The sequence below is a fragment of the Myotis nattereri genome (genome assembly GCF_964212035.1).
Source record: "Myotis nattereri genome assembly, chromosome: 8".
Classification (NCBI taxonomy): domain Eukaryota; kingdom Metazoa; phylum Chordata; class Mammalia; order Chiroptera; family Vespertilionidae; genus Myotis; species Myotis nattereri.
Window position 1 is genome coordinate 84,232,747 of NC_138083.1, and position 27,943 is coordinate 84,260,689.

Genomic DNA, 27,943 nt, shown 5'->3' on the forward strand with positions numbered 1-27,943 from the left:
ATTTTTTTTTCTTATGGTTTTCAACAGTTTGACTATGGTGTGTCTAGGTTTAGATGGTCTGTTTAGTGCACTTATTTGTTGGGGCTTCTTGAATTTATAGCTTGATATGTTTTGTGAGATTCAGAAAAGTTCTCGGCCCAGTATTTATGTAAACATCCCATTCTTTTACTCTACTGAGATTCCAACTACATTTTGGTCAGACATTCTCACGGTGTCCTTTATGTCTCCTACCCTTTACTTACCTTTCAGACCCTGATTTTTCATCTTACTCATTCTCTTCTCAGTTGTGACTAATCTGCTCTTGAATCCATCCGCTGAATTATTCTTGATCCTGCTACAGTATGTTTCCGTCCTTGAACTTCTATTTGGTCCCTTTTTATAGTTTCTCATTTTCTTGGCTGCAAGAAAATTAGAAAATTTTCTTCTTTGAACACAGAAAGGGTAGCTGTTTCAAATTCTGTGACTATCTGCAGATACTATGGATATGTTTTTTTTCTCTGACAGTTTTAATTCATATTATCTCATATACCTGGATATTTCTGATTGTAACATTGTAGAAATAATTTGAGGCCTTGAGTAATACTCCTGTCTCAGTCAGCTTGGGTAGCTGTTACAAGATACCACAGACTGCCTGGCTTAAACAACAGACATTTATTTCTCACAGTTCTGAAGGCTGGATGGCGTGATTCCTGGAGAGCCCTCCTCCTGGCTTATAGATGGTAGTCTTCTTGCTGTAACTTCACATGGTGGAGAGAAAGAGAAATCTCTTCCATGTCTTTCCTTCTAAGGGCACTAATCCCATCATGAGGGCCCCACCCACATGAACTCATCTAAACCTAATCACCTGTCCAAGGCCCTATCTCCTAATACCATCACATTGCAAGTTAGGGCTCAATATATGAGTTGGGAGGTGGGTATATAAACATTCAGTCCATAATAGTTTGCTTCCTCCAGAGAGAATGTACATGTGCTAGGCACCTGGGGACACTAGTCACCTAGTTTCACCTGGACCCACATTCAGGGCTGGCTCACAGACTCCATGAAGGATAGTCTACTGATAGTCATGGAGGACTAAAAATCCAACCAACCCTCCAGCTAAGGACACCTTGGGAATCTGGCCAAAATATTTAAATCTTTGTTTGCAGTGATCCCGAAGCCAACAGGCTGGTGAAGTGCCACCTGGTCAGTCGCATGGGCTGCTTTTCCTCTGGGGGCCTTTTCAACCCCAGAGGCAGAGTAGCTGGGACTTGGACAGCCCTGGGGAGTCAGGGAGCAGTGGTTGCCATGTACGCCCTGATCAAGGGGGAGGAGGTTCCCAATGAATCTCCCTTGTTTTGGATGGGAGATCCTAAATGGATATGCCCTAAGGAGAATACATGTTATGCTCTGAGTTCTTAAAAAACAAAATTAAATTATTTGCTGTGAACTGTGCTATAATCCATTCCTCAGCTTTTCAAATTCAGAGGAAGCCTGGCTCTGCACCAGAGAATGGAAACCTGACCTAGACGCCGGGAGGTGATGTGGGACACTGGATTAACCCTCAATTTGGCATCAGAAAGCTCAAGGACCAAGTCCCTGTTATCCAAATGGCAGCTACTGAACTGCAGGCGTAGTACCTGGAGGAAATTAAGACCCAAAGGATTGACCTTGCAAACCCAAGCCTCTATCAACTCAGTTACGCCGGGAGCTTTAATCCCAAAGGCAAGACCCTGGCTCCCCAGAACCTAAAGGACACTGTTGCCAAAGAGTAAGAAATTCAGGCCCCAAAGCACCCCCTCCCCAGCGTCTCTCATGGGCGGACCCTAACACGCTCACAGAAGTGGCCGGATGTTGATTGATGCTGGTCCTATGTTCTGGCCTGTCTTCTGCTTTGCCAGCTCCTGCGATTTCCTTCCAAAGGAGAGGACGGTGTGCGGTGCACTTTCTATGCTTCACCTTTAGGGACCTTTTCCTTCCTTTCTCTGCCTTTGCCCTTGAGCGGCTCCGTGCCCCGCTCTGCTGCACCGCTGAACGTGGCTGCCCTGGGATGCCCACGTGACAAGGCTGCTGTTCAGATCCCAGCACCGGCCTCAGTGGGCGACAGTGGGAACCAGTCCTGCTTCTGAAGCTTTTTTGTACAGTCCTTGAGCTCTTGGAAGATAAGGTGCTAGCGAAAGGGGCACGTTCTTTTAAAGATAAATATTGTGGCAGAACCCTTTGTTGGTAAGCTGACACACTGCAATAACAGCTTCGTATCTTGGATGAAATCAGATGTTAATTTCCCTCCTAACACATGACGACCCTGTATGGCCTCATTCTACCCATTTTTACTTTGTGGAAAACAAAAAAATTTCCAAACAAATTAATGCAAGCATAATTCAATGATGCCATTTAAATTTATTGTCATGTAATGAATCTTTCACAAAAGCAAGCAGCTCCTGGCGGGTGGGACGGGCACTCACAGGCTGCCTCTGCGGCCGCAGCCCCGCTGGGCTTTCAGGCCAGTGGGCACTTCCGCTGTGCGGTGATGAGAGGGACGGGGCGGGGGGGGGGGGCGGGAGGAGGGGAGACGGGGCTCTGGGGGCGCCTCGGTGAGCCAGGCGGCCGGGGGAGACGGGGGCTCCTCTGGTCACAAGAGCTGACGGCCCTGCAGCCCACAGGCTGTCCCGCGACACTGCCCAGCCCTCAGCCCTGAGGACACTTCTCAGGTCCCACCAGAGACTCAGCGACCCCACGTGACCCTCTGAAGATTTTGTGTTTTGGTTTCATGGAAGCAAATCAAATGCTTCAGAAACGAATGAAAGCTATCCGTCCTTCCCCCACGTGGGAGCTTTGGTTTCAGCGCTGCTCCAGGCGAGGATAAAACCGCCCAGCCGACCCCAAAGGCCTGGAAGATGGAGCCGCCCAGGCCTTTCCCGGGGGACACACTGACGTGCATGACGTGTCCTTTTCCGAGACTGTGATGGGCTAGGCACCCGCCGGGGACATGGGGACAGAAGCTGGGTCCTGAGAGGGCCGGAGGCAGGCTGCAGCGGATGCTCAGGCTCCCGTGGAATGATGTGCTTTTGTCTTCGTGCATGAAACTGCTTCTCATCTAGACTGTGCAGGGGCGACGGGACGTGGGGCGGGCTCGCCGGGGCGCCCACGCCTCCAGGGCCTGCTGGGCTGAGGGCCGCTGCCCGCTCCCTCGGAGAAGCGCCTTCCTCCAGCTCAGGGACCCAGCGCGGTCATCTAGGCCCCAACGAGTTTAAACCATGTCAGAAATGAAGAGAAAAACGTGTTTTTCATCTCCTGTGGGTACTGTATTAATCAAATTGGTCTCCTTTTTCTCCCATGAGTCTGGCTGAAGAAAAAAGATTGCTTTTGAAACGAAGCTTTCCTTTCCTAATGATTAATACAGAGTGGATTAACTTAATTTGTACTAGACTCCAATTTAATTCAGCCACAGCACAGAGGCCGAATCCACAGGAAAGCTGAGCGGGGCTTCAGGAGGCGGAGCCATTTCCTTTTTTGAGGGAAAGATGCAGGGGATCTAAAGGCTTAGCCAACTGCCCGGGCACCGTGTTTATTAAATCACCACGCAGACGACTTCATTTCCTCATTAATTCCTGTCTCGTCATCTTTTCAGATTGGTATTTCTCAGCTTTGAAAGAAACACACATATACATACACACGCAACTAAAACAAAAACCTTGAACATGCAAAAAACAGAATGTCCTGGGGAAGTAGCATGTGCCTAAGGCGGCGGCTCCTGGGAAAGCCCTTGGTTCTGGTTTAGAAATAAATAAAGTTGCATGTGGGACAGCAGGTTGGATATTTATTATTGTTGTGCCACCCCCCTTGTGTACTAGAATCGAAGCCGAGTGATCTACTGCCAACTGGCACCGCTGCTCCACATCCGAGTGTGCAAGGGAAACACGCCTGTTTCCTGATCCTCACAGGAGACACACCAGGCCATCTCCCGGTCTGTTCGCCAGAAAAACACGCAAGAAGGTGCTCGGTGGCGGGCGGGCGGGCTGCCCTCAGTCGGAGTCCATCGTGAACAGCTGGATGTCCTGCGGGCTCCAGTACAGGCCGGCGGCCGAGCTGTACACCAGGGACCAGACGTAGGGGATGAAGAACTCCTCGGGCTGCTCCTCTTCCACATACTTGAATTTCAATTCCGGAAACTTCTGCAACGAAACAAGACGAGTTTACAATCGCGCCGTTCCATGCTGTGTGCGGGAGCCCTCCCCAAGGCTGCCCGGCCGGAGCGCTCCCGCAGGACTCCTGAGAGCTCGGCGGCCCCTGTGGAAGGGCACGCGCCCCCCTCGGCACCCCGAGAGGAGCAGGGGCCCGAGAGGGTGGGCACCTCCGACTGCACGGGCTTGGTTCCAGGGCCGTCACCCTGGAGAGGAGCACCTTCCCGCACAACCCCTCAGCCTGGGCGGCGGACAGGCACCCACTGGGTGGAGCGCTGGCATCCGGGTGGCAGCTGCTCTGCACAGCGCAGCTCGCCACCTCCTGCGATGGGCCAGTGGGTCAGCGGAGGGAAGCACTAGCTCCAGCACTTCTGACCGGCGGGGCCTCCATTAGGCCGCCCAGGTACCCATTTCCTCGCCAGCCTCTCAGGGGGTCCCGGGCATCCCCTACCCCGGCCAGCACCGTAACTGCCGAGCAGCTGGGTGGTTTCTCGGAGGCCCAGGCCCTTGGCCTCTTGAACGAGCCTCCTCACACTCCGTGCTGCTTCTGGCCTGGCAGGGGTGCCAGGTGTGAGGGGACAGGGCTCCTGGAGGTGGCAGTCAGTCTTTGTCATGAAATCAGGTGTCTTACAGGTAGCAACACAGTGATACTCTTTTCTGTGAAAAACTCGCATTTGCAGCAACAGGGTGCAGCCAGCAGCTGCCACCAGCCGCGCTCTGCACCACGGCCGTCTGCAATGTTCCATGCGGCCACCCCACTAATGGGAGGGGCAGCGGGGGCTGCTCTGGGCACCTGGCCTGGGCTGTCGTCGGGAGCAAAGCCAAGGTCTAAGCAGGAAAGTCAGTCTGAAAGTGTCACCACAGCCACCCTAGCACTTGGTCCTTGAACTCCATTCTGCCAGCCCCCCGGGGCCCTGGGGGCTAGTTCTGTGCCCTGTCACTGCAAGACAGAACCCGCCACACTGGTCCTTAAATAATGACCAAACGCAGAATGAGGTCAGTTATCAAGAACGGATGGGGCTGTGTTTGAAGAAGAAATGTATCCCCTAATAACAAGGAAGTCCTACTTCTTAGAATGGCCTCAAACTTTAGAAAACCCCTTCCAGAGACGTGGAGAGAAGGGGTGGGGGGAAGGGCAGGGCTGGTGGTTTGGGGGGACAGCCCCCACACTGCCTACAGCGGGAGTCTAACGCCTGCTTCTATGTGGTCAGTAGCCAGGAAATGCACTCCCGTTAGAAATCAGAATGACTGACAGATGCGCAGCCCTGTGGCACCGTTGGGGTTCTCCTGTGGAGGCCTTCCGGCAGGACGCAAGGTCACTTACACTCTGCATCTCCACGGAGGTGGGTGGGAAAGAGAACGAGCCAGCAAACTGCTTTAGTGACAATTCCTTCTCACTGAATTAAAGAGTTAGGCAAGAGCCCCTATTGGGGTGGGGCTTTGGGGAAATTCTGGTGACTGCTCAGTTAGAGAGGCACGAGTTCCAGAGTTGTACTCCTGAAACCTGTATGGTTCTGCGATCCAGTGTCACCCCAATTGCTTAAAACCAAGACACACGGGAGGTGTAGAGCTGCTGTGGCCTGAGAGCTAGTGCAGGCCCGCCCCGCTCAGGCTGGGCGCCTGGGACTGCCTCCTGAGGGTGCACCACTGAACACAGGGACCAAGGGCAAGGCCAGGAGGGCTCCATTACTCGCAAAACCTGCACGCTGCAGGTGGCCACGCACCCCCACGCTCCTCTCTCCACCAGGGAGCAGTGAGCGGCAAAGCATTATTTCTTGTAACTTTTCATCAGCACTTACAAGATCCAGAAAGGGGGATAAAGCATAAAGAGCAAGAAAAACAGAAGCATGTCCCTAGGACAGTGGTTGGCAAACTCATTAGTCAACAGAGCCAAATATCAACAGTACAATGATTGAAATTTCTTTTGAGAGCCAAATTTTTTAAACTTAAACTATATCGGTAGGTACATTGTTATTAACTTAATTAGGGTACTCCTAAGCTGGCCTTTGTTAGAAACATCCTCAATCTGATTGAGGTACGTTCGCTGAGGTCGACCCCTTCCAACTCTCCCATCCACACTCATCTTGTATGCTTGTTTTGTCTATCTCCTTTCGTTCATCCTCTCTATATGTCCAAACCATCTCAACATACCTAAAAATGTTTCATTTTATAACAATAAAGTCACCATCACAAAATAATGACAATTCTTAAATTGATGACAAAAATATCTGTAGGATTTGCAGCTGGTTGGAAAAATACAGGTAACTTTATGCTTCGAGTAGGTACTTTTGTCACCCGCGCGCGATTTGCAGACACGACTAGCACTAACCACTGCACATGAGGCTGCTGACTGACTGGCTCACTCAACTCGTGCATGAATCGCACGCGCCTCCCGCACTGCGTATCCCGTCGCCCGACCGACCGACACCCCCCCACTTCTTCTACCGCCACTTCTTCAAAATAGACTGGCCCAGGCCGAACACCGACTTCTGCGCATGGGCCACGAAGTTTCAATCGCACTGTACCTGCGCGCCCACACGTGGTATTTTGTGGAAGAGCCACACTCAAGGGGCCAAAGAGCCGCAGGTGGCTCATGAGCTGCGGTTTGCCGACCACGGCCCTAGGACTCACTGCACTAAGCTAACAGTGGAAAGCGCAAAGTAAGAGCTTCCGTTTCCTGCAGCGAGCCGTTCTTAAGAGTGCACTGGGAACACTATAAAAGGGAGAATAAGAGGCATAAGTCATACAAGAGCTTTGAAAACACCATCTGGTCAACCCGAGTGTGAACGCAGCCTCCGAGGGCGCTGTGCCCGAGCTGCATGGAGCCCGCCCCTCCCCCACGCCTACCACAGCTAGAGAGAGGACAGCACGGTTCGAGATTTAAACAGACCTCTAAACAAACAGTGCTCCTCTGATCTGTCGCAGAAGCCTGGGAGCTAAGGAAAAGGAAGACAAAAGGTTTTGTTTAGCACTGATGACACTGGGGACACATTCTGTCAGGATTCAGTCCAAGAAGTGTCCTAGTCTGAATGTCAGATCAACAACCTGGGAAGAGTCACTCTTTCCTCTGCTCCTCTCCAGCCGGGGGAGAACAATGATGCCACCCTGGGATGGCTGAGGGAATCCCACTTCCTCACTCCAGGGAGCGTCTTCACTCCTGACTCCGCCAACGAAGTCCCTGCTTCCCCGGGCCCAGGCCTGCCCAGCGCTGACCACCCATCTTCTCTTCAATTCTCAGGCCCCTGTGGGCCCCAGGTGGTGACAACTGGGGGGTGTCCTGAGGACCACTAGGGCCTGGGAGAGCGGAGGGTGGGGCTGGGGGTGGGCTTTGTTTGGTGGTTGCGGCAAGAATTCACCTGGAGTGTGCCAACACGGGCTTCAGCCCCCCTCTCCAAGACAGTTGTCCTGTGACTCAGTTAAGGAGCGAAAAGCCGCCTCTCAGGCTCGGAGCTTGGTCTCAGTCCAGAGCTACTGACAACAATGCCGTTGTTTTGATATTTGGAGCCAGAGGTAATGCTAGACTCTCAGGTTTGGCCGGAATGTTGTTATCAGCTCCAGTGAATCAACCCACCACAGGGGGACATCCGGACGCCCAGCCAGAGACAAAGCAAAGGTCTGATTTGGTGGTTGAGACTCGGGTATAATAAGCAGACCAAACACTTTAAAGACGGTCTCTGCTGTCGGTCATGTGATCTGGTGGAGACCCACAGGATGTTCAGTGAACAGATGGAGGGCTCAACTGCAACAATTTTATTACCACAAAAAGTTCAATGGCGTTTTCCCCCTTCCACCCAAAGATTACACAGATAGCACCCGAAATTCTAGCAAGCCCCTGGCCCGGCTCCAGAAAGCTTAGTGCAATTTAAAATCAAACAGCTACATAGCACATTACAAAGAACTTTCTGGAAGACCACAATAAGCCTCTGAGTAGATGAGTGATGGGCGATGGTCCGTGCGAGCCACTCTCAACCACCGGCAGGTGTGGGGGTCAGGCTGCAGGAGGGAGTTCTCATGAGCAGTGCACACAGGCTTGGGGTCGGAAGTGAACTGGTTTAAAGATCCCACCACGAGACAGGAAACATTTACATACATTTTTTAAAAACCCAGGGCTGATTTGGGGATGATTATCAGCTCCACCCCATTCCTTCCCTCAAATACTCCTGCTGCGTAACACCAAGTCCTCCAGTGGCGGGACCTGGCCTTGGTGAGCACCAGCTACACACGAGGCTACGCTGAGCTATGGAGGAGGAAGGGGAGGAGCCGCGCTCCTCTGGCACCTGGCGGTCAGGAGGAGGGACAGGGACAGTGGGCGCATGGCCTCTCCCACGTGGACCTGGCTATCACTGGGGGAGGGGGGGAGGTGACCTGGGCCTGGACAGCGAACTCCAGGAGAAATACTGAACTGACAAATCCGGAAACATCCACATACTAACTCAGCTAACTTATGGCTCAGCAAGTCTGAGTCACAGGCTCTTCTGTGTGTAAGGGAACGAGTTACAGATGTACCCATACTATTACTTAACTGACAAAAAGATACCAACAGTATGTAACAGTAATGCTAAATGTGGCATAATTCTATATGATGTGAATTACTTTCAAAGTTAATGAAAAACTAAATTCAAACTATAGACAGTTATGAAGGGCCACTTAATAAAAGTTACAGATTACGAACTCCGAAGCTAAAATGGAGAAGCCCATGATGAGGGCCGCTCAGAAGACAGTCACTGCACTGCACGTGTGAGAGCCGCACGGCCGGCCAGGCGCAGGGTCTCGGGGGGCTTGCTGGGAGTAAGTTTCCACCCAAGAAGAGAGGTACAAGGTAAGCAGACCCCTACCCTGAAAGCTCAGGCCAGGGGACCAACCACATCTCACTCAGGACATTGTCTTGCCACCTCTGAGTGTCTACAAGTGACACCAGCCACTTCTGTGACTGGTGGCAGAAAGGCCTTAGAAAAACAGATGGACACAATTTAAGGCTGAACTCACATTTGGGATGAGCTCTCCACAAACTTATGGTCACATCTCAGCTGGAGTCTGAAGCCCACTAGAGTTTGAAGCCGGAGCCAAAGTCCCGGCGAGGCCCTTCTCCCCTGATCCAGGTCAGGGGGGTCCTGGAAAGGAGCTTGAAGTTCCCCTCTTTTCTGGGGGCTGGTGGGCTGCACGGAGGAGGAGGCAGTAAGGACAGGCTCTCCTGCTGCAGGGGAAGTTGGAGAAACACCCCGACAGATGGGTCTGACCTGCAGGAATGGGGCTGGGGGCAGGGAGAGCTGACACTGCACGTGGAGTCTCCCGAGCAACAGTGAGTTCAAGGTACAGGTCTGGGTCTGGCAAGTCCTGTGGGGCCAGTGCACAGGCCCGGAGGCCGGCAGCGGGGGATGGGGGTGGGGGGAGGGGGGTGGGACACGGGAAGTACAGGGATGGAGACAGGCAGGTGGGCCTCGAGGGCCAGGATGACAAGTGTGCCCCTTTGGCGAGCCTAGCGCTGAGGGACTAGGCTGGGCAAAGATATTAGAATTGAAAGTCATTAGTATCGAGGTGGCAGCTGAAGGTGCCAAATGTGTAAACTCCTCAAGACTGAACCGCACTATTGAGTCAAAACTTCTGTTTCAAAGACCAGTCCGCTCAGCGCAGGAGGCTGGGGGTTTGCTTCAAGGTGGAAGGTGAGGGGCGAAGCAGAGGATTCACTGGCAGAACTTGTGCTGGAAGCAGGCCCAGCAGGAGCCACAATGATGGGAACTGCTTGCTTTTCTGCAGGGGGCTCATCACTCTGCACAGGACCCAGACACCCAAGAGGGCAGGATCCCAGCCCCGGCCGGTGGCACAGTTGACTGGAACCTTGTCCCGTCTACCAAAAGCTGTGGGTTCGAGCCCTGGTTGAGGTGTGTAGAGGAGGCAACTGATTGATGTTTCTCTCTCATATCTGTTTCTTTCTCTCTCCCTCTCTCTCTCTCTCTCTCTCTCTCTCTCTCTCTCTCTCTCTCTCCCTTTCTTTAAGCATGTCCTGGGGCGAGGATTAAAAAAACCTGCTTCACTTTCAAAAGAAGCAGACTAAGGAAGAGGGAGTGCTGTGCTTACTGCAAGTCACTCACATTGCTGAGACATCTTCCGTGGCTTCTCCATACAAAATACCTTCTGGTGAAGAGAGATGTGTTAAGATAAAACTTCTGATTAAATCCCTCTTGCAAGTTGACCTGTTCACCCATGCATCCTTCCTTCCTTTGTATTAATATTTACATTTTAATTATAATCACTGATGCTTTAACAAATACGGTGTTTTAACACAATGGTGGTTACAAAACAATGGCCTTCTTCGCCATCTGGCTGATGGGCCCACATACATCATTTGCGGTGACTATACACCAAGGCCTCGACCTGACTGCTGAGTCGGGCTGTTTTCCTGGCTGTCCGGGGGCTCAGAACCGGAGTAGTGCGGTGTGAGGCACGGGGGCTGCCACCCCGCCCTGCATGTGGGGGCGACCTGCTGGAAGTCCAAGCTGACGGCTTACCCCGTAACAACAAAGGCCCAACATTCCAACATCTGATTAGAGAAAAGTGCAAACATATACAAAAAACAGCCCATCAACCAGCTACAAGTCATCAGCTCTAGTCCATTCTTGTTCCATCCACCGCACACTCTCCCCTCTGAATTATCTTGGTGCCAATCTGGAATACTGTATCATTTCCATCCCTAAATACTAACCTATAAGATTATCAAACAGCTAAGAGCTTTCTGCTCTACTTCTAAGGCGACCCAGCATGAGAATGAATTTCAGTTTTAGGGCGACCCTTTGTATCATAAAAACATGAAACGTGTCCTTGCCCTTTACGCAACTTAACAATTACCTGGAGAGTTAAGATGAACGCAAACGGAGAAAGAGCCACTAAGAAGGAATTCTTCCACGTACCCTATCGTGAGCACACTAATGCACTAATTGCGGGCTCTGAGCAGGTGGATCCTAGGATGTGCACACACGGGTCTGTGCATCGCCTGCTTCCTCCGCTTCACACAAGCCATCGGCCCCTGCCCAGCGCACCCCTCGAGTGCTCTGCACACCCAGGCGCGTCCCCCCTCTGTGCCTTTTCTGAGACTGCTGTTCAAAGCTGAGATGTCCTCCCCACGCATGTCGTCTGCTCCAGAGGGGGTCACGGGCTCCCTCCCCTCCCCCACAAAGCCCCCCTGGTCCTCTGCAGTGCCTGGGCACCTGCCCACTGCAGCCATGTGTCTGTACAATCCCCCCACGGTGCCTGGACTGGATGTGGGCTTGTACACGGTTGTCACTCGCTCCTGGATACAAGTGTGCGGAAGGATGGCTCTATGAGTGTGCCACCTACAGCTCCAGGGAAGGCGTGGCTGAGTGAGGAAGGTCCCGCCTGCCAGAGGCTATGGTGGCTTAGGAGAGAGACAGACCTGGGGACGAGAGTAGTCAGGACAGGTGGCGAGGTGGAGGGTCTGGCGGTCTTGAACGAGAGGAGAGAGGTGCAAAAGCATTCCAGGCAGAGGGAATCATTCAGACGCCTGGCCAAGCAAGGAAACTCTCCCATGCCCTGCCCTCTCTGGGAGCTCTTGGGCAGTGAGGGGAGTGTGCGCAATGCTGCAATCTCATCAGGCTACTCTGCGGCTTGAAAAAACTCCTGATGGCTTCCGAGTGAAAACCACTGCCAGAGAAGACAGCAGAAAGAATGGAGACTGCACCAAGATGTTTATAACCGAAGCACGGAGATAAGACATCTATAAAATAATAAGGCAGACGTGATAAGTATCATGTAAACTATACCAATAAGTGTAATTTATGGGAGACCAGGGAAGGGAGAGATTACTTTAAATGGGGGCATCAAGTAAGGCTTCAAGGAGGAGGCGAATTTGGGTGATCTGTAACAATGGGCAGGTTCAGGCATGTGAAGGTGGGAGGAAGGGCATTTGGGGCAGAAGAAGTAACTGAAGACACGCATGGAGGCAGAGAAGGCCCAGGTGCCCAAGGCCAGCGGTGCGCAGGCTGTTTGGGAAACAGGGAGTAAGGTGGGAAGTGCTGTGAGACCAAGCGTGAAAGGCAGGTTCAGGAGATCACGGACCAGACACGACTTCAGTCTGTGCCAAGGAAAGCCACGCAGTGCGCGTGAGCAGACCTGGACGTGGTTTTGGTGAGCGGATCTGGACGTGGTTTTGGTGAGCAGACCTGGACGTGGTTTTGGTGAGCGGACCTGGACGTGGTTTTGGTGAGCGGACCTGGACGTGGTTTTGGTGAGCGGACCTGGACGTGGTTTTGGTGAGCGGACCTGGACGTGGTTTTGGTGAGCAGACCTGGACGTGGTTTTGCAGGATTACTTGGGAAGCAATGTGATCCATTGGGATTGGGAGTGGGGAGCAGACTCTTAAGAGAGAAGGAACTGGGGCTAGTGCAGGGGTCCAGGGGACCGGGGATGAGGCCTGACCAAGAGATGCCAGTGGGGGCAGAGGAGAGGATGAGTAAGGAGACATGGCAATGCGCCAGCTCTTCCCAGCTGCCTCTCCCCAGAAAGGGAAATCAGGGCTCGAAAGCAACGGACCCAGAAATAAATCCGAGCCTCCTCTATCGATGGTCATATGTTTTGAGTCCTATAACCTTTGTTACTTTTGTTTTTCATTAGAAACAATGGAGCCGACAAATAAAGTTCTGTTCCCATCCTCAGTCTGGCTCCATCCTAATGAGCCGTTATCTTGTGATACGGTTCCTTGGCCCCGCTCGCCTCTGGGAAGGGTCCCCGTAGCTGACTTCACAAGCCTTATGCTCAGTTCAGCAGCAGCTGCTGACACGAGCCCAGTCCCGATAGCCTCCCGGCCGGGTTAAGCAGCCGCCTGGAAGAATTATCAAAATTCTGGTTCCCCTGACTCCATCGCCAGAAGTTAGGAAAGGGGAAAACAGCCTGTGAGCAAGTCCCAGTGCCTGTTTCTGAAAGGAGAAGTTTTCCTGGCCTTGCCCCTTCCTCTCTGGTCATCAGCCTGTCAGTATTCAGAGAGCAGGAAGAATGGCCAAGGAACAAGGACAGACAGGTCGTCACGACTGGCTTCTGGCTGGCGTCTGTGGAGGGCGCCTTATCTCGCTCAAGTTCAAGCCCTGTGATGAATGCCTGCTCCGCCCCAGCCTTGCCTCTGGACCTCCAAGGACTGCAAACGCACAGTGACTGATGGACGGCGTGTGAAGCCAGGAAACTGCCGCCTGTATGTTTGGGGAAAACAGCAAGCCCTTAAGATTCCAGAGATGAAAGTGTAAATGGACCGAACACAAGGTGGCTCACAGGACCTGCGCTGTTTCCATATATGGAACGCATGGTGGTCACACTCTTTGCCACGCGTCCTTCCCCTCCCCCATCCCACTCTTGAATGAGAGGGAAACAGGAATGCTTGGCAGAGCCTGATTCCAATAAAGGGGGAGGGTATATTCTCTACACAAAGTTTAGAAAAACTGGACCCCACTTCAGAAATGTACATGCAAATTTCATTTCCAGATTCTTCCTAATAGATTTCTTTAAAAATTTTTTTCTAAGTTGACTTTTAGAGAGAGTGGGAGAGAGAGAAACATCAACATCAACTGGCTGCCTCCTGCATGCCCCCTGCTGGGGATCGAGCCCGCAACCCAGAATGTGCCCTGACTGGAACTTGAACCAGCGAGCTCCTGTGCATAAGTCGACACTCAAACCACTGAGCACACCAGCCGGACGAGATTTCCTTTTCTTGTAGGGAAATCTGGGATGGGGATGGAGTGGATGACAGGAAGGAGATGACATTAAATTCGGAAAGCCATTTAGGTAACCTGACTTCACCTGAGGGTAGGAGGCAACGAAGTTCCCAGGTAGGAGCTTTCTGCACTGGACTCCCTGCCGCCGCCAGGCCGCATTCCTGCCTGTCTCCCCTTCCCCAGGGTGGCGAACCTGCGACGTAACTAGAGTCCTACTCACCGGGACATTCACTGAAGCACACTGTGTCTAGGACAAGAGAACAAGCACATGTTCAGCAATTCACAAAGAAACAGCCCGCTTCCCAGGAAGCCTCCCACTAGATGACTGTGCTCGCAGGACCTCCCACACCCCCCAGGCCTGCGCCACACACACACGAGAGGGATGACTGTGGACCCCCTACACCCACCAGGCCTGCGCCACACACACATGATAGGGATGACTGTGGGCCTCCCACACCCACCAGGCCTGCGCCACATACACATGAGAGGGATGCCTGTGGACCCCCTACACCCACCAGGCCTGTGCAACACACACATGAGAGGGATGACTGTGGGCCTCCCACACCCACCAGGCCTGTGCAACACACACATGAGAGGGATGACTGTGGGCCTCCCACACCCACCAGGCCTGTGCAACACACACATGAGAGGGATGACTGTGGGCCTCCCACACCCACCAGGCCTGCGCCACACACACATGATAGGGATGCCTGTGGACCCCCTACACCCACCAGGCCTGTGCAACACACACATGAGAGGGATGACTATGGACCTCCCACACCCCCCAGGCCTGTGCAACACACACATGAGAGGGATGACTGTGGGCCTCCCACACCCACCAGGCCTGTGCAACACACACATGAGAGGGATGACTGTGGACCCCCTACACCCACCAGGCCTGCGCCACACACACATGATAGGGATGACTGTGGGCCTCCCACACCCACCAGGCCTGCGCCACACACACATGATAGGGATGTCTGTGGGCCTCCCACACCCACCAGGCCTGCGCCACACACACATGAGAGGGATGACTGTGGGCCTCCCACACCCACCAGGCCTGCGCCACACACACATGATAGGGATGTCTGTGGGCCTCCCACACCCACCAGGCCTGCGCCACACACACACGAGAGGGATGACTGTGGACCCCCTACACCCACCAGGCCTGCGCAACACACACATGATAGGGATGACTGTGGGCCTCCCACACCCACCAGGCCTGCGCCACACACACATGATAGGGATGTCTGTGGGCCTCCCACACCCACCAGGCCTGCGCCACACACACATGATAGGGGTGACTGTGGACCTCCCACACCCCCCAGGCCTGTGCAACACGCACATGAGAGGGATGACTGTGGACCTCCCAGGCCTGCACAACACGCACATGAGAGGGATGACTGTGGACCTCCCAGGCCTGCACAACACGCACATGAGAGGGATGACTGTGGACCTCCCAGGCCTGCACAACACGCACATGAGAGGGATGACTGTGGACCTCCCACACCCACCAGGCCTGCACAACACGCACATGAGAGGGATGACTGTGGACCTCCCACACCCACCAGGCCTGCACAACACGCACATGAGAGGGATGATGGAACACAGCAAGATTCTGAATTATCCACAAAAGGTAAGCAACGTGTTTCTCGTGTATGTCTAAAGTTCCCTCTTGCTACAGAAAGCTTAGGAAAGAAGTTGTATTAAAGTTGTAGACTGCAAGTAAATGAATCTATAGACAGAGCTAAAGGGAGATGGAGATGAAAGGCACTGTATCCCAGAGCCCCGCTGGGCGCGGTTCAGAGGATCCAGGACTACGCCACGGTGGTAATGCCGAGGGGGAGGGTTCCGACAGCTGGACTGGCATCGGGCTGGGGAAAGGTCTGCTGAGGAGATGATCAATTTCTAAGTCCTGGGTGAAGGGGGTGAGTTTTGGCAGGGAGGAAGCACTTCAGGCACTGGGGAAAAATATGAAGAGCCATGTGCGCAAAAACAATACTAATTCCATCTTTAGGAGGGAGACAGTAAACTTGGTCCCTCCCCCCAAAACTAGGTTTTTTGTTACTTAGTATAAACTGACAGTTTATAGTTTATAAGCTTATAGATAGAGGCTTATCATAAACCATATATATCAGAACAACTGCAATGCCCAGAAAAAATAGCATTTTTAGGCAGATTCCAGCTTGGAAATAGAAATTCTCTGATTTCAACATGGAATGTTTCATGAACCTACTCACTGGTAAATAAAAATTACTTTCTGAGGTTTTGATTATTTAAATGACTCTTTTTATCCTATTCTCCCCAAACTTATTTATCACTTATAAAGAAAATGCCTTTGAAAAATAAACATGCAAACATTTGTATCAAATACATAATTCTGAAAATAGATTTCATAAAGAAATTGTTAACAGTAAGAAATTTCACATTCATTTTCTGGGGGCTACTTTGACTTTTCAGCTATGACCTATTTGATTAAATCTGATTTGAATTAAAAACAATACAAAACTCTATTAGGCTGATGATGCAAGGGAATTTTTAGCTTTGCGCTTATATGTAGAGAGGCTAACGTGTATTTGAGCTCCAGCAAGGGTGTATCAAGTTCTATTAATAAATATTCTGGAACACCGTGTTCCAAATATACATTTTTCTTGTTTAGCTTTCTAAATCTGCAATCGAAATAAGTCTAGTTCTAATTTTTCCCATGTTCAAAATTCTAGTCTCTCTCTACTTTCAAATGCGGTTTGCAATTCAACCTCTTGGTTGCTTATTATACACCAAGTGCTAATCTGTAGTCATAACTAAATAACGACTCTTAATAACACATATGCCCAATCTCTCTGGGTTTCTAAGCCATCAACAAATTATTTTCTCAAAATTTTTACTCAAGTGTTCAATTTAAATTACCTACATTCTTATTTCTGAAAGTGCTGAACTGTTTAAGGTATGCTTACATTTACTTTTTAGCTAATTCACTGCTAGGTCAGAGAGAATAACTAAAAAATACCAACTGTCTGAAAATGCTCCCAGACAAATCGCAAGCTTTAGCTCTGGGCTCTTCGAAAAGCACATCACTGAGATACCCATAGAAGGCTTGGCCTTTATTTAAGAGAAAACAGGGATATAATTTATTTTCCCATTCCTACGTGCTTTAAAACCATTAACTACATTCTCCCCTAAGTCCACACATTCCTCATCATAACATCCTCTAACACTGTCTAGGCCATCTTTTTCTTTCTCTCACTTTTTAAAAATTGTGGTAAACACACACATATAAAACTTACCATCCTAACCAATTTTAAGTGTTGGGTTCAATAGTGTTAAGTATGTTCACGCTGCAACACAGATCTCAGGAACTTTTTCATCTTGCAAAACTGAAACTCTGTACCCATTAAACAACTCCTCATTCTCCCCACCCCAACCCAGGCAACTACCATTCTGTTCGATGAATCTGAATACGTAGGTACCTCATGTAAGTGGAATCATACAATATTCGTTCTTTTGTGACTGGCTTATTTCACTTAGCGTAATGACCTCAAGGTTCATCCCTGTGGTAGCACGGGACAGAATTCCCTTCCTTTGTAAGGCTGAATAATTATCCCACTGTATGTACGCACCACATTTTCTGTACCCATTTGCCAACCTTTGGGCTGTTGCGAATGATGCTGCTACAAAAAGGTGTGCAAATATTTTTTTGAGACCTCCTTGAAAGCAGAAGTGAAAATGCCGAGTCATCATTTTTTGAGGAGCCTCCAGACTGTTTTCCATAGTGGCTGCACCATTTTATAATCCCACCAGCAGTGTACAAGGGCTCCAATTTTCCCACATCCTTACCAACACTTATTTTTCAATAGTAGCACTCATAATGGGTATGTTTTTAAAAATTAAAAACTTTTTCCTACATGCCTCATAGTAAAATAAGCTATTTACTGAAGAAAAATTTTAAAACAGAGATTAAAAAAAATTATAAGTTCCAAACCAATATAACTGTTTAACATTTTAACATATATTCCTCTTGTCTTTTTTGGGGGGCGTGGGTGGGGCATAGATCATATTTTAGGAAAGAGAAAAATAATTTGATTTTTTTATTTTTTATTTTATTTTTTATATATTTTATTGATTTTTTACAGAGAGAAAGGGAGAGAGAGATAGAGAGTTAGAAACATCGATGAGAGAGAAACATCGATCAGCTGCCTCCTGCACATCCCCCACTGGGGATATGCCCGCAACCCAGGTACATGCCCTTGACCGGAATCGAACCTGGGACCCTTCAGTCCGCAGGCCGACGCTCTATCCACTGAGCCAAACCGGTTTCGGCGTTATAATTTGATTTTTTTAAAAATATATTTTTATTGGTTTCAGAGAGGAAGGGAGAGGGAGAGAGAGATAGAAACATTAATGATGAGAGAGAACCACTGATCAGCTGCCTCCTGCACAACCCCACTGGGGATTGAGCCTGCAACCCTGGCATGCGCCCTTGACTGGAATCGAACCTGGGACCCTTCAGTCTGCAGGCCGATACTCTATCCACTGAGCAAACCAGCTAGGGCAGTGGTTGGCAAACTGCAGCTCACAAGCCACATGTGGCTCTTTGGCCCCTTGAGTGTGGCCACGAAGTTTCAACCACACTGTACGTGCACACCCGCACGTGGTATTTTGTGGAAGAGCCACACTCAAGGGGCCGCAGTTTGCCGACCACTGAGCTAGGGCAATAATTTGATTTTTATATGCAAACTAGAGGCCCGGTGCACAAAATTTGTGCACTGGGGGTGTGTGTGTGTGGGGGGGGTTGGTCCCTCAGCCCAGCCTGCACCCTTTCCAATCTGGATATCCTCTCACAATCCAGGACTGCTGGCTCCCAACTGCTCGCCTGCCTGCCTGCCTGATTGACCCTAACTGCTTTTGCCTACCAGCCTGATCACCCCCTAACCACTCCCCTGACAGCCTGATTGACACCTAACTGCTCCCCTGCCGGCCTGATTGCCCCGAACTGCCCTCCCCTGTCGGCCGGGTCGCCCCCAACTGCTCTTCCCTGCTGGCCTGGTCACCCCCAACTGCCTTCCCCTGCTGGCCTGGTCGCCCCAAACTGCCTTCCCCTGCTGGCCTGGTCGCCCCCAACTGCCCTCCCCTGCAGGCCCGGTCCCCCTCAACTGTCCTCCCCTGCCAGCCTGGTCCCCCTCAACTGCCCTTCCTTGTAGGCCTGGTCGCCCCTAACTGCCCTCCTGTGCTGGTCTGATCGTCCACAACTGCCCTCCCCTGCCAACCATCTTGTGACCACATGGGGGCGGACATCTTTGACCACATGGAGGCAGCCAGCTTGTGTGAGGGTGCGACAGTCAATTTGCATATTACCTCTTTATTATATAGGATGGAAACATGGAGAAAAATCTTACATATGAATAAAAATATTTTTTTTTGTTCACTGAAATCTTCTTTTTAACATTGTATCACACACTTTATTCATTTTTTTAAAAAATAAAGGAGTCTGCATGGGATCCCTCATCTTTTTAGCTTTTTCTAGTGTGAAAATAACACATATACAGAAAAGTTTCCATACATGAATATACAATAATTCAATCAGTCTAAGGCAAGTATTCCTATTATCACCCCTCGGTCTGCTGGAGAACACTCCCAGTGCCCTGGTCACCACTGGCAGCTTTATGGTAACCACTTCCTGGCTTTTTCTTATACTTCTACCACCTGCATCTGCATTCCTCAATACTGTAGTTGAGTTCTGTCTTTCCTTGAACTTCATATAGTGGGATTACACAGTATATATACCCTTTGTATCTGGATTTCTTCACTTAGCATCCTGTGAGTGAGGTTCACATATGTTGGGTTTGCTGTGGTTCATTCATTTGCCCTACTATCCAGTACTCTATTGTCTGAATATACAACAATTTATTAATTAATTCTACTGCTGATGGACACTATGAACAATGATGCTGTGAACATTCTCATATGTGTCTCCTGGCGTGCAAGGGCATGCCCTGATGTTAGGTACACCCAGGAGAACAGAGTGTGTATTTGTTCCACTTTAGTAGATATGCCTAACTTTTCTGTTTGTACAATTTAGTTTTTCTCTAAAGGTCTTCAGTAACCACATCATTCTTTGTCTATTGCTTTTCTTATTCCTGCTCCGGCCTCTCTATCAAATCCTCCCTGGAAACTGTTACATCCAACTTCATGACCATCACGCCTGCATCTTGGCCAGCGTGGCTTCTTGTACTTTGGTCAGAGCCATGCTTCTCATCATGTCGCATGAAGAAGCACGCTGTGTGTGCCTGTAGTGCACAGGGTCCCAGGATGAGTGGGAAAGGATATAAGAAGGCGGGTGACAGGTCCTTCACATCAGGTGTTACAGCTGAGTCGGGAAAGGGGGCACATGGACAAGAAGGTAAGTCTCAATGAGGCAGTCCGCACGAAGCAGCAAACAACTGGTGCAGATAATGAGTGCTACGGAAGCAGAGGAAGAGGCCTTCGGGAAACACAGGGTGAGGCGTGCAAAGGCCACAGTTGGGAACTCATGTGCTGTTTAGAGAACGAGGAAGGATGAGGATTATCCTGAAATGAGGATCCATGTCATATTCAGTTGCACCGGGGCAGCATCTGTTTCTCAAATTTGAAGAGTGAACTTGTTGCCAAACAAGATACATAACATAATAAAAAAATGAGTCTGTCAGTTGAAAACACTGCCTTGTGTCACCAATGTACATGCAAATACAACTCCAAAACACAGTTCTGAAGGTATTTATGGAACCAGAACACAGCCCGAGGCCCGCAGAGATCTGTGCGCCACTCACAGGCCACACAGCACTCTTTAGCGGCCCGCTAGCAAAGACATGCTGCTGGTCACAAAGAGGGCAGGTCACGGAAGGAACTGAATCAACACGAAGACACCAACCGCAGGCAAAAACTCCTGGTATCTTTCTGTGCAAAGGATAGCAGAGGGCCGATGACGAGTAACAGCTGGACTTCCATCACTTCTGAGGCTGCTCTGAGGGGTCACTTAGCCGGGTATTAGAAGTTACAGCCCCCCCTAATGAAGAGAAGTGCCACACGGCACCAATGGAGTCAGGAGGCCTGGGTCTGGGCCTGCTCTGCCCCTGCAGCCTTGTGACGGTGGGTGACAAGGCGATTCCCCTTATTTTCTCTGTTCCTAAAATGAAGGGGGTGAAACGGGGTTTTAAAAACCTCTCTCTCTCTCTCTCTTCTAAACTGATGCTGAGAGCAGGGCACCTTTTGGTCCACTTCCTTACGCACGAGAGAAGCTCGTGCCTGGCTCCTCCGGCCTCTTTCTTTAAACCACCACTACATTTCCCACCAACCCTGAGGCTTAGAACAGGAAAGGTGCGCAGCCTGACACCGTCCCCGAGAAATGAAGAGAACTCCAGAGAATACGGTGTTTTCACCACGTCAGCAGTGTTGGTTAGCCTGGGCTGCTGGAGGTGAGAAGCGGGCGACAAACGAGCCCAACGAGCTGGGAAGCCTGGCTCTTGGCTGCTTCTGTTAGAACTTGATTACGTGCGGCTCTCATATGCCGAGGACTAGTGTGGAAATTTAAAACAAGGAAGAGGCCTCTTATTTCCTTTCCAGGAGTGATTTATATCCAAAACCTTTTTTTTTTTTTTGGCGTGGAAAGGGTACACTTGTAAGATAAAGTCAGGGTCAACTCTAATGGAAAACGTGAATAAATCTGCATGGAATGGACAGATGTCCCGCCCCTCCCCCCCAATACTTACATTAAAGTATCTTTTAAAAATACTGAAATCGGGGAAAGCTGTACGACCAGGTTTTCAGTTTCTGTATATTGAGAATAGCATGCAGAGTGAGGAGGCATGGCTAAAACAGAAGAAAGAGCACGGTAACCTGGCTATGGACACAGAGCCCCTGATGAGATAACCTGGCTCAGCCTCACTTCACCACACAGAACTTTCTAGACAAAGCGATGCGTGAGTTAAATGAGGCAACTTAGGCCCACCAGAGCTATTGATGTGATCACGAAAAATGGGGAATAAATGGTAAATTATTATAAACGAAATCGTATCTTAAGGTACTATTTAAAAAAGCCTTACTAGGATTCCTTCCGCACTGAAACATCAAACACCCGGCCAGTTAGATCACATCACTAAGGAACCTTTCTGTTCTGAGGGTGTGAACGAGTGACCGAGCCCTCCTTGGGCTTAGGTCATTGGCTGGCTGTTCTGAAAGCGAGGCCATACGTTTCTCAAGGACAGAGACGATACCAGCTGTCCCATGTAGGTGTCCTACAATTGCCCCAACTTTTATTCTGGGTCCTCATCTCTACAGATTTACAATTCTTCTGATGTCGTTTCCTGAAGAGTATGTAAGTCCTTAGAGGACGCCGACAAGCACGATGGACACGGGTTTTCTGCTCCCTCGCTGGCTGTGTCAGGACCAGCGGCCTTTGGCCTTCACTACCGTCAAAGCCCTCACTCGCAGCCGTTCCTTGAAGCCGTGGCTCCTCATCTATTACCGACGTGGAAACCAGACGGCTAAGCTTGTTAAAATCGTGCATCTAGCAAGGAGAACCAGGCTGTGAGCAAGGACTCAGGCCTCTTCTAGTGATACGGGGCAGGAGAAGCACGTGGAGTCACCTATTTTGGTTACTTAGAACTTATAGCCCAGTTCTTGGTTTTGATCTAGAAAAGCGAGGTCGTTAGGTAAGTGGGAAAACAACACTGGCTAACGATTTCTGAGAGCTTACTTTGCTCTAGGAACTTTGCATCATCTCTTTTAAATTTCCCCAGGTACCTCGGGAACCAAGCAAAGCTGCGAGAGAGACCTGCCCTTGAGGGAGAAACTGGCACAGCGAGGGCTAGCCAGCCTGCCTACGACCCCCGGCTGGTGGAGTCCTGCAGTGTCCTGCCCGTCTCTCCATTGAGGTGCTTGGGGGGCGCTGGTTTCAGGGTCTATGTTCTGTCCACAGCCGTTTCCACACTCAGAGAAATCAAGGCATCGCAGAGTCCCTCAGGGTCGGGCTCTTTTCCTTGCCATCTGCATCCCCTAGTTTAAGTAGGATTCCTCATCTGAAGAGGAAGAGAGGAGAGAGGCTGTATCTTTGAATGCTGCTTTAGAAGCTGTGTCCCCGTAGAGGAAAGCCCTCTAAGGGACCACCTCTGGCAAGTGCCGTGCAGGCAGGGGCTGCTCAGTCAACACTAGCTGAACACATGAATGAAAGGCAAGACCATCCCTATGCAATCGAAGCCTTATAAAAGCGCGGTGTTCGCCACTGGACGCTGTCGATCTTTCCTCAGGGACTCAGAGGTCCAAGGGCGTGGGAACCCCACAAATACGTGTAATGACCAAGAGCCAACATGGTTCTGTGTCCCCATTAGATCCTGATCTGAAAAACCCTCAATATTGGATTTGGTGTATTTCTTCAGCAGGGACTGTTCACAGTGAGAGGCTCTATGAGGGAATGTGGCGGACATGTCCACAGGACTAAAATACTGACTGGTTCCTCATTTTCAGATCCTATAGCTTAGGGCTGGAATAGAGATGGCAAAACAGAGATGAAGGCATTTTTTTTTTTATAGTGCCTGCTGCTATTATTTCTCATCTGTGTCAACAGGAAGAATGTCGAATGCACTAATTTGATAAGACTGATATTTGTTTAATGGCTGAGGTTGTCAGAAACAAGAAAAAAGAACAAGGTACATTTTTTGAACACTTTCCTGGTGAAACTTCTGTAATGTACATTTAAAAGAAAGACTGCTTTCACTCCCCAAAATATGGTCTTTTGCTACAAACATATTAGAACTAAATGGAGAAAAATAAGATCACTCTCTACTAAAGTAACCACCCACTCCAGCCTGTAACATTCTGGGATACAACTGAAACCATGGACACGATGCTCTAAATACAATTCAAGTTCACAAAAGCTTATCTCGGAGTGGTGAATAGCGAGAATGATTCATTCATTTACCCTTTATGGAACCAGTGAGTGTCTGGGGGTTCAGCTTATGAGCAAAGCCACCAGCCAACACAGGCTGAGGCTGGCTTTGTGACTCCAAGTGTATTTTTAGCAAATGGGCACCACGACAGTCAAGGGAGACGGTGCTCACTGGTAGTAATTCCTTACTAACTCGGGGGCCTAAACGAATCAGGGCTGAAAGCTGAACAAAAGGTATCTCCAAAAAAAGAGGGGGGGGGGGAATCTAAGGAATGCACTCCTAAATATTACCAAGTGTATACATTAAAATCACATAGTTAATGACACAGGGAGAAGGACCTATAATAATAAGACTACCAGGGGTCTCATTTACAGCATCTTGTCATAAGGACTATTGAAAATTAAATAAGGCTGTTTCTAGCTGCTACTGCTATCAATTAGCCAGCAGCCACTTCCACAGCCATAATAACTGCCACATGCCCGCAGTGTATTTCCTCTGGGCGCTAATTCCAAACACAGGAGGTCGGCGCTGCAGACTGCACTGAGTAGACCAGCGTACAGCCGAGTGCCCTGCTAGTCAGATTTTGTTTTACAAAATGAAGTGATTCAGGACGTCAGAATATTTTAGATAATTTAGCCTAGTTCCGCTCCTTAAACATATGAACTAGATTACACACTTTGTAATAATTTAACCTTCACTTACCCAAACATTTTCTATGCCATGCTACATGCTTTATTTTTGTTCCTCTAGTTTCACAAAATTTAAACAACGATCCCTGGTCTAAGTTACGTGGTTATGCTGCCAATCAGGTGACTCATGTCAATGTCTAAAGGCTTTTATTTTTAAAAATGGGAGGAAAAAAATCAGTCCTGTGAAACTAACACTTTAGTTTGAAAGATGAAGATACCAACATGGGAAAAAGTTCGGTCCCAAAGGGTCATCCTTTTATATCTGTGGTTTGCTCCTCACTCCAGCCCCTGTCCCCCTTCCTTGTGGGGGTCCTCAAACCCTGGTAGTGATGGGGGTTCCCACGACCAAGACCCCAAGTGCTGGACAACAATAAAGAGTTAATGCTCCTCCTGAACTCTGGAAGAAACCAGATTTCGTCAGTGAGGTTTGGCAATGTGAGAAACCCTGTAACCAATTTCATTTCCTGATAAATGAACGGCCCACAGGGGAAAGGCGGCCAGGGAGCTTCAGAACCGTTGAGAGCTCCGACTTGACTGAAAGGCTCCTTGAAGGAGCCAGCCTGTCTGCTGCTTATCATGCCGAGCCAGCCAGCCCCATGCACACGGGCAGCTGCCAGACTCCACCACAGCGCCCTGCAGCAGGGAGCGGGCTCCACGGACGTGCGGTGCCCTTTAAGGAGTGACCCTGCTCTCGGACATCCCTTCCATCGCAGTGCGCCTTTCCCCTGGATGGCTGGAGACACATGCCCATTAAAATTATTTTAGAGCAGCAGATTTAATGGTCTTCATCATTTAAATGTAATCCCCTCAGCCAACCAAAACCAAAATGTCCTCTGCATGCAGTTTAGACTTAGAGTCGGGGAAAGGCAATGTCTGCAAACAAGCAAATACTCAAATGAGTAAGAGTAAATGTAGACGGCCAACCTGTGAGCGCTTACAAAGGACAGAAAGTATCTCCAAGTACCGAGACACGTTTACCTGGAAAGTGAATAGTGTAATCAATCACAAGATCATTTACATTTTAAGGTTGAAATGAATAATGAATATCGGCATGTTTAAACTAAAAGGCAATTCTCATCAATATGACCACACATGCTGTATTTATGCTTAAAATCTAGAAAAAATCTTAAAGAACACTTTTCACATTAATTCAGAATTGGTCAAACATATCCTTTAAAATATGTTTGTTGAATTCAAGTAAACTTTTGCCAAAGGTTAGCCTGCCATTGAAAGTATCTAACTTGGGCTTGCTTAGGAAACATACATGGCTACCCCGCAGAAAGCAGTCAAATGAACACTTAAGGCGGGAGAAGGGGAAAAGTCCTAAGTAATGGCTTCAGGCCCTTAATTATAAGAAATAAAGAAAACAAAATCTGAGACTAGTGAGCCTTCCGGAGGCTCGGCCGGCCTGGCAGAAGGACAGCTGGAGCTCATTAGCCCGCCCGGCCGCAGTCACGGCAGTGAGGGGACCGCGGGAGCGGCAGAGAGGGAAGGGTCGTTCGCCAGCAATAACCCAGGAATAGCGGGTAAAACAAGGAACGAGGGAAAGCCAGCGGCCCTTTGCTTCCTCTTTAACCTTTAACCTTTAATCTATTTTCTCCCTCTCCCCATGGTTTTGCGTTCTTTCTTTGCCTTCAGTTGTAGGGTCTTGGGGACACTGACGTGGGGGCCTCCAGGCCTGGGGAGGGAGAGGTCTGTGTTCACCTGCAGGGCCTCAGGTTCACCTGTGGCGTCAGGACTGCCTGTGCTTCATTAGGTCAAATCTCTGGTAACAGAAAGAAAACACGGAGGGGAAGGCAGTTCCCTCGGTTGCGTTAAAGCCACCCGAGTTGTGACTCTTGACCGGTCAGCGAACTGAAAAAGATGGCTGCTTTAACATCAGTGCTTTGGTCTCCACAAATCAAGAGGAAAAAATGAAAATCTCTAAATATTGGGCTTATGAACCACTGCGAATTTTAATTACCTACACATATATTAACGGCGTAGTACTTTTAAGTTCAGAAAATAAGCAAAACTGGAAAAACGGAAAGGTTTAATTTAAAAATGGGGCTCATTACCTGTGGTAGGACAATTAGTCTGGTTCGCAGCATGAAAACTGAGTTGTTTAAAGGATAATCGCCAGTGCTTCGTAGAACAGAGCTCCAATGACGACTGCGTTTAATGGCCAAAGGACAGCGGAGGCCTTTAATGAATCTCAAGAGCTGTTTCTCGTAAATATTCGGCAAAGCACATGAGTTTCTCATACAGTGAGTTTCAAGAGCACGGAAACGCTTCTGTTTTCTTCTGAATGTGGCTGCTTGCAGACTGGCTCACATTCAGGAGCTGCGTGGGGGAGGGCGGGGGTCAGGGAGGAGCCTGCAATGGAAAGGCGCGACGTGCCTGGGCGCAGGCCTTCTGATAAGAGCATGGCGAGCGGCGGAGGGGACAGGATTTCCCTCAGACACTCCTCGACGAGAAGTCCAGGTCAGGGGCCCAGCTTCACCTCCTCCGCCTTGGTGAAGGACAGCATGATTTTTACAGTTCGACGATGCAGCAGGACCCATGATCCCAGGGCCTGGGCAGTCAGGAGTCTGAGATACTCATTGTGAGGAGACCCTCTTCCAGGATGCCCCTCTTTTCAAGGGTCTTTTCAATCAGCACCTTCCTGTAGGGACTCTCCCACTGCTGTGCGCCCTACCCCTCTCTGCATCACTCAGAAATGTTTAATTCAAGGGAGCAAATGCGCCCACTACACCTAGCGGAGGCACAGAGGGACTTGGTGAAGGCGACATAAACAGGCAGTCAAGGAAGGTCAAGAGGAAAACAATTTCTGGATCCTTACTTGGGAAACTGGCTTAACTGTGGATGTGAAATTTCATCCACGCTTGGATGACGGGGGTGGTGGGTAATGCTATAAAAAGTCAGAATTTTTCCAACACTGAGAATTCAAAACATTTACTACTGTGAGTCTTGGAAACAAGGAATGGTGGTTTAAGTTCTGAGGTGGGGAAGCAGAGGGATCAAAAGAATGTTTACTCTGTTTTATAGAAAAAAAATTTATGAAGTGCTCTTTCCAGTGGAAGACATAATTACTATTTTCTGCTGGGAAACGTTCTGGCTGGTTTACAGTAAGGATCTGATAGAACATGGGGAGAGTTTAAACCCCGTGCACTCACCAGCTCGCTAACACGGTTTCCGACATTGAGGCTGGGGTGCTGTTTCCTCTCCATTTCCATGGAGCAATGTCAGAATGTGTTAGCAGGGGCACCTTGTTAGTGGACAAGCAGAACAACATTAACGTGAGTGTGAGGAAAGCCAAGCCAAGCCAACCAACCAACAAACCCCACCCACCCTTTATCTTACTACTCAAAGTAAGTAAATATTTTCATTTTGGGGGAATAATCTTTCTGTGTATCTACATTTGGATGGCTGAATACACACACACGTGCAATTATAAATATAAATATGAACATAGTCGCAATCAT

General features: G+C 49.6%; 1 protein-coding gene across 2 annotated transcripts in view; it reads right to left on the reverse strand.

The window, feature by feature from the left end:
• Positions 1-2,356: 2,356 nt before the first annotated feature.
• The window catches only part of DYM (dymeclin), a 252,328-nt gene continuing 226,741 nt past the window's right edge, over positions 2,357-27,943 (reverse strand). For both annotated transcript variants that reach the window (XM_081097587.1, XM_081097586.1), the window contains one exon: positions 2,357-4,151. In XM_081097587.1, the coding sequence (XP_080953713.1) occupies positions 4,002-4,151 (150 nt within the window). In that variant the 3' untranslated portion in view covers positions 2,357-4,001. The remainder of the gene's footprint in view (positions 4,152-27,943) is intronic.